The sequence below is a fragment of the Sceloporus undulatus genome, chromosome 5, assembly GCF_019175285.1.
Source record: "Sceloporus undulatus isolate JIND9_A2432 ecotype Alabama chromosome 5, SceUnd_v1.1, whole genome shotgun sequence".
NCBI classification, from domain to species: domain Eukaryota; kingdom Metazoa; phylum Chordata; class Lepidosauria; order Squamata; family Phrynosomatidae; genus Sceloporus; species Sceloporus undulatus.
The window spans coordinates 106,471,141-106,483,192 of NC_056526.1; the positions used below are offsets into that span (position 1 = coordinate 106,471,141).

General features: G+C 40.3%; 1 protein-coding gene and 1 long non-coding RNA gene across 6 annotated transcripts in view; both read left to right on the plus strand.

The window, feature by feature from the left end:
* The window catches only part of LOC121931194, a 972,450-nt gene that overhangs the window by 792,663 nt on the left and 167,735 nt on the right, over nucleotides 1–12,052 (plus strand). The window lies entirely within an intron of this gene.
* The window catches only part of EFCAB6 (EF-hand calcium binding domain 6), a 132,324-nt gene that overhangs the window by 110,103 nt on the left and 10,169 nt on the right, over nucleotides 1–12,052 (plus strand). For all 4 annotated transcript variants that reach the window (XM_042468618.1, XM_042468620.1, XM_042468619.1 and 1 more), the window contains 3 exons: nucleotides 3,416–3,619; nucleotides 10,918–11,121; nucleotides 11,870–12,047. In XM_042468618.1, coding sequence (XP_042324552.1) covers nucleotides 3,416–3,619; nucleotides 10,918–11,121; nucleotides 11,870–12,047 — 586 coding nt within the window. The remainder of the gene's footprint in view (nucleotides 1–3,415; nucleotides 3,620–10,917; nucleotides 11,122–11,869; nucleotides 12,048–12,052) is intronic.

Here is a 12,052-nt window from a genome sequence, read left to right on the forward strand (position 1 = left end):
CCCCACATTTAATATGGCATTGGCACAAAGCCCACAACTTTGGTTATGTCTTGCGATTGAAAGCAGATGAAACAGATGAGGAAAATAATAGATTGTACCTGCCCTGACAGGGAGAGGGATAATAATGATAATGATAATGATAATGATAATGATGATAATAATAATAATAATAATAATCCGCCTTTTCCTCGGGAAGCTGAGATGACCTTTTGGGAAGCTGGGATTTTTTACATGAGCAGGTAGGGAAGAGAGCAACATGCAACAGCCATCTTCCTGCTGGGCCCTCAGCAACAGAATTATAGGAATGACCAGAACATTACCAAAGAATTTAAGTCTGGACTACTTTGAAACATGCAATTAATTTAATTCAGCAAATGTAGCCAAAGAGAGCCAGTATAGTGTAGTGGTTTGAGTGTTTGACTATGACTGTGGAGACCAGTGGTTGAATCTCTGCTCAACCATGGAAACCCACTGGGTGACCATGGGCAAGTCCCGGTCTCTCAGTCGCAGAGGAAGGCAAAGGCAAACCCCATCTGAACAAATATTGCCAGAATAACCCCTGTAAAAACCTTAGGTCGCCATATGCTGGAAATGACTTGAAGGCACAGACCAACAATAAATTATAGCCAAACTGGCAGAAGCAAGAATTCATTTGTGGATGAGTGGATTTAGCAACTTCTATATCCAGTTTAATAATGTGTAACACCTAGTGATCCTTCCAGCTGACAAACTTTTCTCTCCTGTAGACCAGGCATCGGAGGCGGGGGCTCAAGTATATAGGTTCAATGCAGAAAGGGTTTCTGTGCTCAAGCTTAGGATCCATGCTTTGCCCCACTATTTATAGAATGTTTTGTCTTCACCAAAGCCTCTAGGATTACATGGGCATGTTCCCTTTTGCAAAAAGAAGGAAGGCACTCTTATTTACTACCACATTTAAGAACCTATGTATGAAATAGCCCCAAAAGCCCATTGCAAGTTACAGTTTATAGATATACAAGATTGTGGCTGTTCTATTGATTTTGTTCCTAAGCCACAGTGCTTGTAATTAATGAATGTTCAATATTTCTTGCTTTAACTTGTATTTTGTGTCTGTGGTGGGTTAAAGAAAAACAACAGACTAAAGAAACTAGAAGACACTCACTAGAATGTATCGCACCGGGATGGACTGGGAACGACCTATATTCAAAAATTGGTTCGGTGAGACTTCTTAATTTGGCACTAACCAACAGGATTCTAGCCATGATTATTTTTTAGCTATGCATGTCTTAATGCTATCTCTGCTTTCTCTGTTAAAACACTGGTCAAACTTTATATGGAAAATTGCAGTAATTGGGGGTGTACCATCATGAACTCCTTCCAGACTGCTGCCACTGATTTTGCATGCTACTAGAAGAGATTACTATACCACTTACTCCTGCCCCAAATCTGTTCTTCTAGTTATTAAAGTCACTGGTCCTGAATCTCAACATCCCTACTTTCACTGCTAAACTGTCATCTGTTGGACTGATGGCTTGGGGGGGGGGCATGCTGGCTAGGGAGCAGAAAGCCAAAAGGCTTTGCCAAACTCTGGGTATACCATTCATACAGATGGTAATTTGATTTGAATTTTGTTAGTCACTTATTGAAAAATAAGTACATGCCATGGTTTCTAAATAGTTGGTAAACCTTAGATACAAGTACTTATATCTACTCTTCTGGGGATGTTCTCTCAGATGGAAGAGGGGAAAAAGTAGCACAGTTGGGTTATGTTCCAATGAAAAAATGAGTAAATATTGCTCCACAAACCCAGTTTTAGGTGCAGGTTATCAGATTACCATTTTATCACATGTCCTGCCATTCATTTATCACAGGTTGACAGTTCTTGAGTGGCAAAATAAAAATCTTCTGAACAGATATTTTATATTGTATATTCTTTATGAATTATATTTACATTTACGTACATTTATATTTTATTAATGATCATAGGTGTATGTATTTTACTAATGCTCATAGTATGTATTTTGTGTATGCATATGAATTCTGGAATATGGTTATTTAATATCATCATTAACCACAATAAAATGATTGATTGGTTGATTGATTGATTGATTGAGATGGAGTTGTCTGAGAGTGAGCTCTTTCATCATAAGCTGTTTGTATATACAGAAGGCTTTTGGTTCTTTTACTTTTAGCTGGACCATGCAAGCTCTTATTCATATATCATGGCTTACGTTAGTGGTTGCTTGCTAGATTGTTATTTCAAGTGAGCTAAATTTCATTTTAAGCTGCTGTCTCTTTAACAATTGTTGGCAGAATATTGAGTCTGTAAGGTTCTAGGTCAGTTGAACCAGGCATTTGGAGCAGTTGTTCCAAGTCAGTTGATAAATGGAAGGTAAGGTCAATTTCTGAGAAAGAAGAATATTATTACAGTTTTCTACTAGTAGTGTAATGATTAACTTTCAATACAACAACAATACTCCTGCATTTTTATGTCCATTTAACTTACTAAAAATGATCCAAATAATAACATATTGCACATACTCCTATAAATGGCTTTCTCAGAAAGGTGGACTTTTGTTTCTTTTATAGTAGAAAGCAGGTTCTTTGCTGGAGTGACTTGTGGGATAAAAGATATGAAAGATTCAAGAACTGCTGGTGGTTTTTTTTTTCTTCTTATTTGATTTTGCTGTACTTGACAGCCACTGCTGACTCCTTGTATAGTCTAGTCTGTCTTCCACATTAAAAAAATCCTAAATACATACTTCTACATTAGGTTAGACTCAATCTTTCTTACCCAATCTCACCCTTCCCTCTCTTTTTTCTATCTCCTTTCGTAGTCTAAATCCACTTTGTATGTTTTTCATTTGCTTATGCTCATTTGTGGAGCACCATAGTAGGATCATTGTACAATAGAAATAACTATAAAATAATGCATTTAGCAGACGTTTGTGGCTACATAGTCTTTTGTCATATTTGCACATACCTCTAGTGATAGGGGATCTGCTTCCCCATTTTTCACTCTCATTCCACTGCAGCATGAGTATGATCACAAGAACACAATACAATTAGAGAGCCAATTGTATGTATTTTCTGTTTAATTGTTAAAAAGCATGGAAGATAGACAAAAATAGTTACACTTGCAAATGTTAAGTCCTCAATTTTTTCCTTGCCCCTTTATTATTTAGGTGAAATACTTTAGCTTAAAAAGTCTCCATGAAACAATTATTGCTGCTTTGAATTACAGCCTTCATATTTTAACAGAGAGAGGGTTTTTATTTATACCTGACTTCTCTCATTTCCAGAGGCATTTTCCAATATGCCTTCAAACTGATTGCACCATGAAGAAAACCCAAACTGGTCTTGTGCCAGGCATGATTCCTTGAATGTCTTCTTTTCTACAGTGTGATTTCTTTTCTTCTTTGTGTATTCTATTTAGAGTGAAAGAGAGCATAGTAAATTTGCTTGTCGGGACCTGTCCACTCAAGAGGTCCTTGCCCGTGTGCAAGAAGTTGTGGGTGCTCGGTTTCAAGCCATCGAAGAAGAGTTTAAAAAGGCAGATAGTGCAAAGGAAAAGGTTGTCTCAAAAGAGATTTTCAGAGACATCTGCAACCGACGATTTTTACTTTTGACTGATGAACAGGTAAGAAAAGCAGTGGATGGGCAGGTGAGTGGCTTATTTCCCGAGATTAGTAGTGCTTTTTAGATACAGAGATGAACCTCTTCAGTTGCTTTGACTTCCATAGGCCTTTCCATGGTCATTGTGTTTGACATTATCCCACAGATGGCAGTAGTAGAAGTCAGCAGAAGGGGAAATTATGGGTTTAGAATGTTATAAAAATTCTGCTAGATCAGAACAGAGGCTGATCTATTCCAGCATTTTTCTGTTCAAATCCTGGGAAAGTAATTCCCACTACTGCAGGACATGGGTGCAAATACCCTCTAATTTAGGCTTCCTAGGAATGGGGAGCATATTGCTGGAGGTATTATATGATCATTTTGGCTAGAGAGTGTTTAATTGCCAGTGCTTGCATAGCTTTGTATTTTTGTTCTTGCAAGTGCAAGAACTGTTCCCCAAAGCTCTCAGAGTGGAAGCACATTTATTACTCTTAGATAAAATGCCACCTTTTCATGTAGAAATGTTTGCTATTCTGTTCCTATGTCTCAGAGGATGAAGAGAGGCTTGTAGACTTGTTTTCTGTTGCTCCAGAGAATAGGACACAGAACAGTGGATGCAAGCCACAGGAAAAGAGATTCCACCTCAACATTAGGAGGAACCTCCTGACAGTAAGAGCTGTTCAACAGTGGAACACACTCCCTTGGAGAGTGTTTTAAACAGATGCTAGATGGCCATCTTTGGAGGTTTTTAAACAGAGGCTGGATGGCCATCTGTCAGGGGTGCTGGACTGGATAACCCTTGAGATCTTTTCCAACTCTATGGCGGGTTACAAACCGCCGCATTGCGGCGCTCTGCCGCCACCGCCGGTTAGTCCGCGGGGGAGCCGGAGCCTCCACACGCCGCGGCTCCCGTGCGGACCGAAAAAGAAGCTCCAAAATGGAGCTTCTTTTAGAGTCGCGTTTGCGACGTAGCGAGGCGGCAGGGGCGCACTCGCTACATCACAAAGGACGCGACGCATACGGACGCTCAGCGTCCGATACGCAAAGATGGCGCCGGCCATGTAGAAGGGCCGGCGCCATCTTGTACGGACGGAGTCCGTATTAGGCCCAGGGGCGTCTAGAAGAGACGCCCCTTTTTTAAAATGGGACGTCCTCCGGACGTCCCAAATGCCGGTTTGTAACCGGCCTATGATTCTAAGACCACCTCAGATATATTGGCCTCAGTGACTGCTTGCCTCCTGGTTTGAATGCTGTTGCTAGGAATCAAGATTCAGCTTCCTCTGAATGACTGTATAAGATTTGAGAATTACTTTTTGGACTGCAGCTCCTAGAATCTCAGAGGCATTCTGGAAGTTGCCATTCAAAAATATAACTTTTTATAATACTCCGGTTATGCTGAATATATGCTTCAGTAATGGAGAGCCAGCATGGACTGGATTTACTGATGGACAAACAACATTTGATCTGAACTGAAAATAAGTCCATTTTCAGCACTTTCTGTGGAAATTAGTTGCAGCTCCCTTTTGCTGGATCATGCAAACAGTTTTCAGCTTCACCTGCCTTACTAAACTGTTGATATTATACACATTCCCCAAGAGGATAGTCTTCAACCAGTAGTTAAGAATAATCTCAGCTAACCCAGCGCACAAAGCTCTTATAATATTTAATTGATGCTTGTAAAACATTTTGAGATGCTCTGATGTAGTGCAAAGTGTGTTTTGTTTTGTATAATTTATAATATGGTAGCAGCTGAGCCAATGGGGGAAAGTTGAAAGGAAATTCAAAATGTAGTTATGGCCTTTGATGTTTAACTGCAACTTGCCACATGCAAATCAAAGCCTTAGAGGTGATGTGCTTTCTACAGGGTCTTTTTTCAGGGTTTGTTGGGGAGGGTTTTCTTTGGTGTTTTACAAAGAAAAACAAAAGTTTGCAGGTTGTCTACTTGAAATCTGGAGCAAATACCACACTCTTATAAATTGTATATATTACTCCAATACAAAATACATCGATAGTGGTGTTTAACCTCCATGATGAATTCCCACGGTGTAAGTCTGACATCGCAATCCTAGGAACAATTTGCACTGACAGAGCCCTTTCAGCTTCTGGTGCCAGCACAAAAGGGACAATGTGTCCCTTGTGACAGCCACAGGATCGAACCCCAGCGCCATTGCTGGTTTAGCAGCAACTTCTAAACACTTTATATGATGTGTGACCATGTTTAAAGATTTTACTTCAAAAAGAAATCAGTTGGGGCAGAGCAAGGATACTGAGTGCAGACTCAGATGGCCCAGGCACTGGATTCCTTTTTAATTTATTTAAAATAGAAGTTTTACATATGTATTAAAAATACAAAGAACATCAATCATCAATTCCAACAAAAAAAGGAAGAAAAAAAATTAGAAAGAGAAGACAGACAGAAACAGAAAAGTTAAGAGCTATAAAGAAAAAAAGAAAATGCAAAGATGACTTCCAACTATCCCCACTACTGTTATACATTTATACAGAACACTCCCACTTCTGTCTCAATTAACTATTTTTAAATCTTCTTCTACTTTTAATCTCTACTGATTTTCATTATTCCCGCCAAAGTCTGCCAGGGATTTCCAGTCTTCTAAGAATATTACTAAAGATTTTTCTCTGATCAACATAGTTAAATTTGTCACAAACTCACTCACTTTTAAAAACTATTCTTGTTTAATAGGCAGTACTGCACTCTTCCATCTTTGAGTCTACAACAGTTGTGGCACCGTGCTGGATTATTCTCCCATAGTCCTTTTCCAATTTTTCCTCGATAAATCACAAGAAAAACAATCCTGGTTTCAATTGTAGGTTAAACTTTAACATTCTCTGCATCAAAGTATGTATTTGCCCTCTTTTAGCCTTTCACAAGTCCACCATATATGCTAAAACATCCCTTCTTGGTGTTTACATTTCCAGCAGACATTCAGAGTTCCTTTATACATTCTAGAAATCTAGACACTTTCTCTAGTTATTTATACTAACATTAATTTTTCTAAAAATTATCTTTAAGGTCATGACATGATGTGAATTTCAATCCCCTTCCTCTGCTTATATATTACGCTTGACACTCTGTATCCACAGATCCTTCATCCATGGATTGAACCATCCATGACTTGAAAATACATTTTTAAAAAAAATTGGACAAGCAAATCTTGATTTTGCAATTTTATGTAAGGGACACCATTTTACTATACTATTGAGCATCCATGGGTCTTGATATACACAGCGAGGCCGAGAACCAAATCCCAGCAGATACCCACGGACCACTTTATTCAGTGGCAGTGCATGCATGTAGGTGCGCTGATGCATCCATGCTCATGCCTCAGCCCTGGCTCACTCCCACTATCAGGTTCCTCCGGTCCTGCTCTCGAGCAGCCGAACGTCTTTGGAAAAAGTCTAGGAAACCGGCCGATTTCATTCATTATAAATTCATCCTTTTATCTTTTTCACACACTCTGTCTATGGCAAAACAGAACTATTTTAAATCGCTGATCTGTGCTAATGAGAGGCGTCCGCAGCGTTTGTTCTCCTGCTTCAATACACTACTAAAACCTTCCTCTCCCCCTGTCTTCTCATCATTTCCCCCCACTGACTTTGCCAACTACTTCATCACAAAAGTCACTACTATTCGATCTGAAATAGTTCCTCCCGACTTGCCCCCTACCACTAACCTCCTGGTACCTTCTACTAATAAACTCTCTGGGTTTCCCCCTGTTTCTCTGGATGAACTCTCTAAGCTGCTAAATTCTTCCAAACGAACTACCTGTTCTCTTGATCTTATTCTCTCCCGTCTCCTAATCTCTATAGCCCCTTCTCTTCTGCCCTCGCTCCTCTATATCTTTAATCTCTTTCTCTCTATGGGTTCCTTCCCTTCTGACTTCAAACATGCTCTCGTTTCCCCAATTCTGAAGAAACCCTCTCTTAACCCCTCTTCTTTGTCTAGCTATCGTCCAATTTCTCTTCTTCCTTTTCTTTCTAAGGTCCTACAACGGGTTGTTTATTCTCGCTGTATTAAGTTGCTTGAAGCCAACTCCATCCTGGACCCCTTCCAATCTGGCTTCCACCCACGGCACTCTACAGAGACAGCCCTCACCAAGATCTCAAATGATCTCTTGCGGGCCAAGGCAAACGGCCTCTACTCTATTCTCATTCTCCTTGATTTGTCTGCAGCCTTTGACACTGTTGATCACTGTCTCCTGGTTGATTTACTTTCTGACCTTGGGTTTGCCGACTCTGCTCTCGACTGGTTTAAATCTTACTTGTCAGATAGATCTTTTGCAGTGGTCACGGGTGGTCAGACTTCATCCTCTGTTGGAGTTCCCCAGGGCTCTGTCTTGGGTCCCCTTCTGTTCTCTCTATACACACCTTCTCTAGGTAAACTCATCAGTTCTTTTGGTTTCTCATATCATCTGTACGCCGACAACACTCAGCTGTATCTCTCCACCCCTGACCTTTCAACGGGGCTTGAACAGCAAGTTTCTTCTTGTCTGACTGCCATCTTTCAGTGGATGGGGCTTTGGCGCTTGAAGCTCAACATGTCTAAGACTGAGCTTCTTGTCTTTCCACTTAAACCCACCCTTCATTATTCCTTCTCTGTTTCTGTTGACGACACTTCTATTCAACCGGTTCATCAAGCCCACAGTCTTGGCTTCATTTTTGACTCTTCTCTGTCATTTATTCCCCAGATCCAGGCCACCGCCAAGACCTATAGATTCATTCTCCACAACATTGCCAAGATCCGTCCATTCCTCTCAATCTCTACTGCCAAGACTCTGGTCCATGCCCTAGTGGTTTCGCGACTAGATTATTGTAACCTCCTTCTAACCAGGCTTCCTCTTTCACACCTCCATCCTTTAATCTCTGTCCAGCATTCAGCTGCCCATATTGTCACATCCGCTCGCCGCTTTGACCATGTTTCTCCTCTTCTATCCTCCCTTCATTGGCTCCCCTTCCCCTTCCGCATCCGGTACAAGCTTTTGTTATTGACTTTCAAAGCCCTCCATGGATTGGCCCCTCCTTACTTATCTGACCTTCTTTCTCCTTACATTCCTACTCGCACCCTCCGCTGTTGTAGTCAAGGTCTCCTGTCACAGTGTAGGACTACCACTGCCCCCTCCCGAATTCGTCCTTTCTCACTTGCTGCCCCTTACTCCTGGAACCTTCTTCCCCCACATGCACACCTCATCACTTCTCTACCCAGTTTCACAACTGAATTAAAGACTATATTGTTTAGAGAAGCATTCCCAGAGGTGAGCCCCTCTCTGACCCAGGAAGCCTCCTTTTAACCATCCATCAAGAAGCCAAGCCCTTCCTCCAGTCCATCTGCCTTGGTCCAGGCCTCGGAGGTGGAGAAGATCTGCTGGACCTGATCCTATTCCCCCCACCACTCCCTTCTCCTTTTGTGTCGTGTCTTTTAGATTATAAGCCTGAGGGCAGGGAACCGTCTGACTAAAAAATTTATGTACAGAGCGCTGTGTAAATTTACAGCGCTTTATAAATAAAGGTTAATAATAATAATAATAATAATAATAATAATAATAATGTTGCTGCCATTGAATAATATGTGGTGCAGCTGTCAATGTTCTTTGACATCTGCTGGGGGAGTGGGCATGGAATTGAACTCCCATGGATGGGAAGGGTCTATTATACATTTTATCAATCACCTGTACATAACTTCAATTCAAATTCTGATTTATTTTTGTTCAAAAGTATAATTCTTAAATCTTTCAAGTATCTACAGATAGAAAACCATTGAAAACTATGCCCCTCCCTAAAAAGCTGTTCTTTCATTTTCATTCTATATTCCCCTTGGCAATTTCACAACATATCTTGATACCTTAACTGTTTTTCTTTGCTGTGGTTTCCTTTCTATAAAAAGCTTCTTGTGATGAGACTCATAATATCATTTTCTGCTATAACCTGTAATATTTCTACATATTCCAAATTCTCAACAAGGCACGGTGATTATTAAAATCTACATTACGTTTATTATCCCATAACTCTCCACCCCATCCATACCTCAGGGCAAAATCTTCTAATTCCAATAATCTTTTGTTTCTCAGTATCATCCATTTTTTCAATAACACCAAATAGGCAGGAAAATATATTTTCAAATTGTGTAGACCCAGTCCTCTTCACTGCATCTTGCAGTACTTTGATTTTCACTTTTGGTTTTTTCCCTTGCCATATAGACTTGGATAAATCCCTTTGCCATTGTTTAAAAGGCAAATCTTTTGTCACAATTGGTATAATCTGGAATAAGAACAACATTCTGGGCAGCACGTTCATTTTTATCGCTGAAATTCGCCCTAACAAACAAGGACCAATTTAAATATTTTTTTAAAAATCAGCACAGATTACATGCCAAAGTCATTGTTCCCTGCTTCATTTTGTGGGGACAGAATGGTGATAAATAGGATTAGAAAGGAGAAAATATGCATGGCCAGCTTGCTCCATGGAGACACTTAACCTCTCACAGCAGTTTACAGTAATCTGGATATAGCAGCCATTTTATAGCAAAGAGTGTGCATGGTGTGCAATGAAATACTGATACAGATTTGCCCCCTGAAAAATCTGCCTGAGATATCCATCATGATCAGTGTGTGAATTTCACCTGGATTGCAAGTGAACAAAAAATAGACACAAGTGCACCTTTGATTTGTATCAGATACTGTAGCACACTGCAGTGAAATTACTGTGGATAAATGCAAAGATTAGGTCTGGGCTCCCTTTTTTTTTAAATATGGTAACTTTATTTCTTACCAAAAAAAAAAGGCAGAAAACAATAACAAATACAAACAAAAACAAGCTAAAATACAGATTCTTAAAAACCAAAAATTCAAGGTTACATGGGATGTAAAAGGGCAACATTACATAAAAACAGGTATGGACTCAGAACACAGAGATACCATCTTTGCATCAGTTCAATCATCATACGAACGAAGACCCACTTCTGCTCCAATGTTGTTGAAATGGGCTCCATTTGAATGTCACCTGCAGATGTCTTCCTTCCTTGATTGTTCCAGAATCCCTCAATTTGTTTTAGAAAGCTGGAACTCATCATGGCCACCATTTGTAGTATCAAAGATCACATCAGTTTTCAATGTCAGGGCTTGACCCTGGAATATAGGATGATGTGTCTGGCTGCCAACAGGGCCATAGTGCATTTCTTTCATTACTTTCCACTGACAGAGCTGATACATCACACATGTTAGGAAAGGTTTTCATGTGAAAAAGGAATTAGCATTTTTTCTAGAAATTTTGCCTCCACCTATGCTGATATTCAGTCTTCTGCCTTAATAGTTTGAGAATCTCTGGAACACGGTACCTCTTGATCAGAATGGAAAATTGAAATACCCTTGGTTTTTGAGGAGGTTCAACTCTGAAGGACAAGAAATGGCAGAGGTACCCATTGCAAACTGTCCAGAGTGCCCCAACAAACCTGCGACTCCAGCTGAGCCTGGATCACGGCCCCAAACAGCAGCCTCTCCATCATCACCAAAGAAAGTAAGTGCTTCACAGCCAAAGGCCTGCCTGTGCTATGGAGTGGGGTGGGAAATGCAACTCTGGTTCCTTGGCTTTGCTCATATCATGTGTATCTTGCTCATCCTCCCATCCATGTTTTCTTACTTTAGCCCAGTGGTTCCCAACCTGTGGGCCGGGACCTCTTCACAGGGGTTGCCTAAGACCATCAGAAAACACATATTTTCTTGTAGCAATGAAAATAATTGTATGGTTGGGGGTCACCACAACATGAGGAACTGTATTAAAGGGTTGCGTCATTAGGAAAGTTGAGAACCACTGCTCTAGCCTAATGCATAGTCCTAGACCTACACAAATTATGCCAGTCTACCAAGGGCTTGATAAAACTCCCTTGTGTCATTCGTCTGTTTGGGGCTACAAAAATAAGTAAATTACCAAGATGTTGGCATCAATTGAGCATTTTACCCAGTTTGTCCTCTATATGGTTGGAAGTAAATCCGTTCTGAAATAATAATAAAAAAACCAGGAATGGGGAAAAGTGAAAGCTTTCCTTAACCCACAAGAGTTGCAGTCATTGGAAAAGGGGGAAAGATTTTATTCAGTAAGGGTGTGGCCTGTTACTCGTCCAAATTTTGTAACTTGAATAAAATGTTAGAATTTCATTCTAAAACAAAAGGAAATTTCAAATATGAAACCTTCACACATTTTGAAAGCATTTAAATTAACATTCATTTTGGTCTTGAGTGTGTCAACAGTTGTCTCTGATTTTTAGGCCCCAGAAGCCAACAGGCCACAAACAGCAGCAGTTCAGAACACGCCTATTCTGAACTGTAAGCCAATTGAAAGTAAAATCCGAAAGATTGTTCAACATTGTTGGAAAGAAATACTAAAGGAATGCAGAGAGAAGGATGTTGACCGCTTGGGAGAAATTCCAGTGGAAGACTTTTTAGGTTGG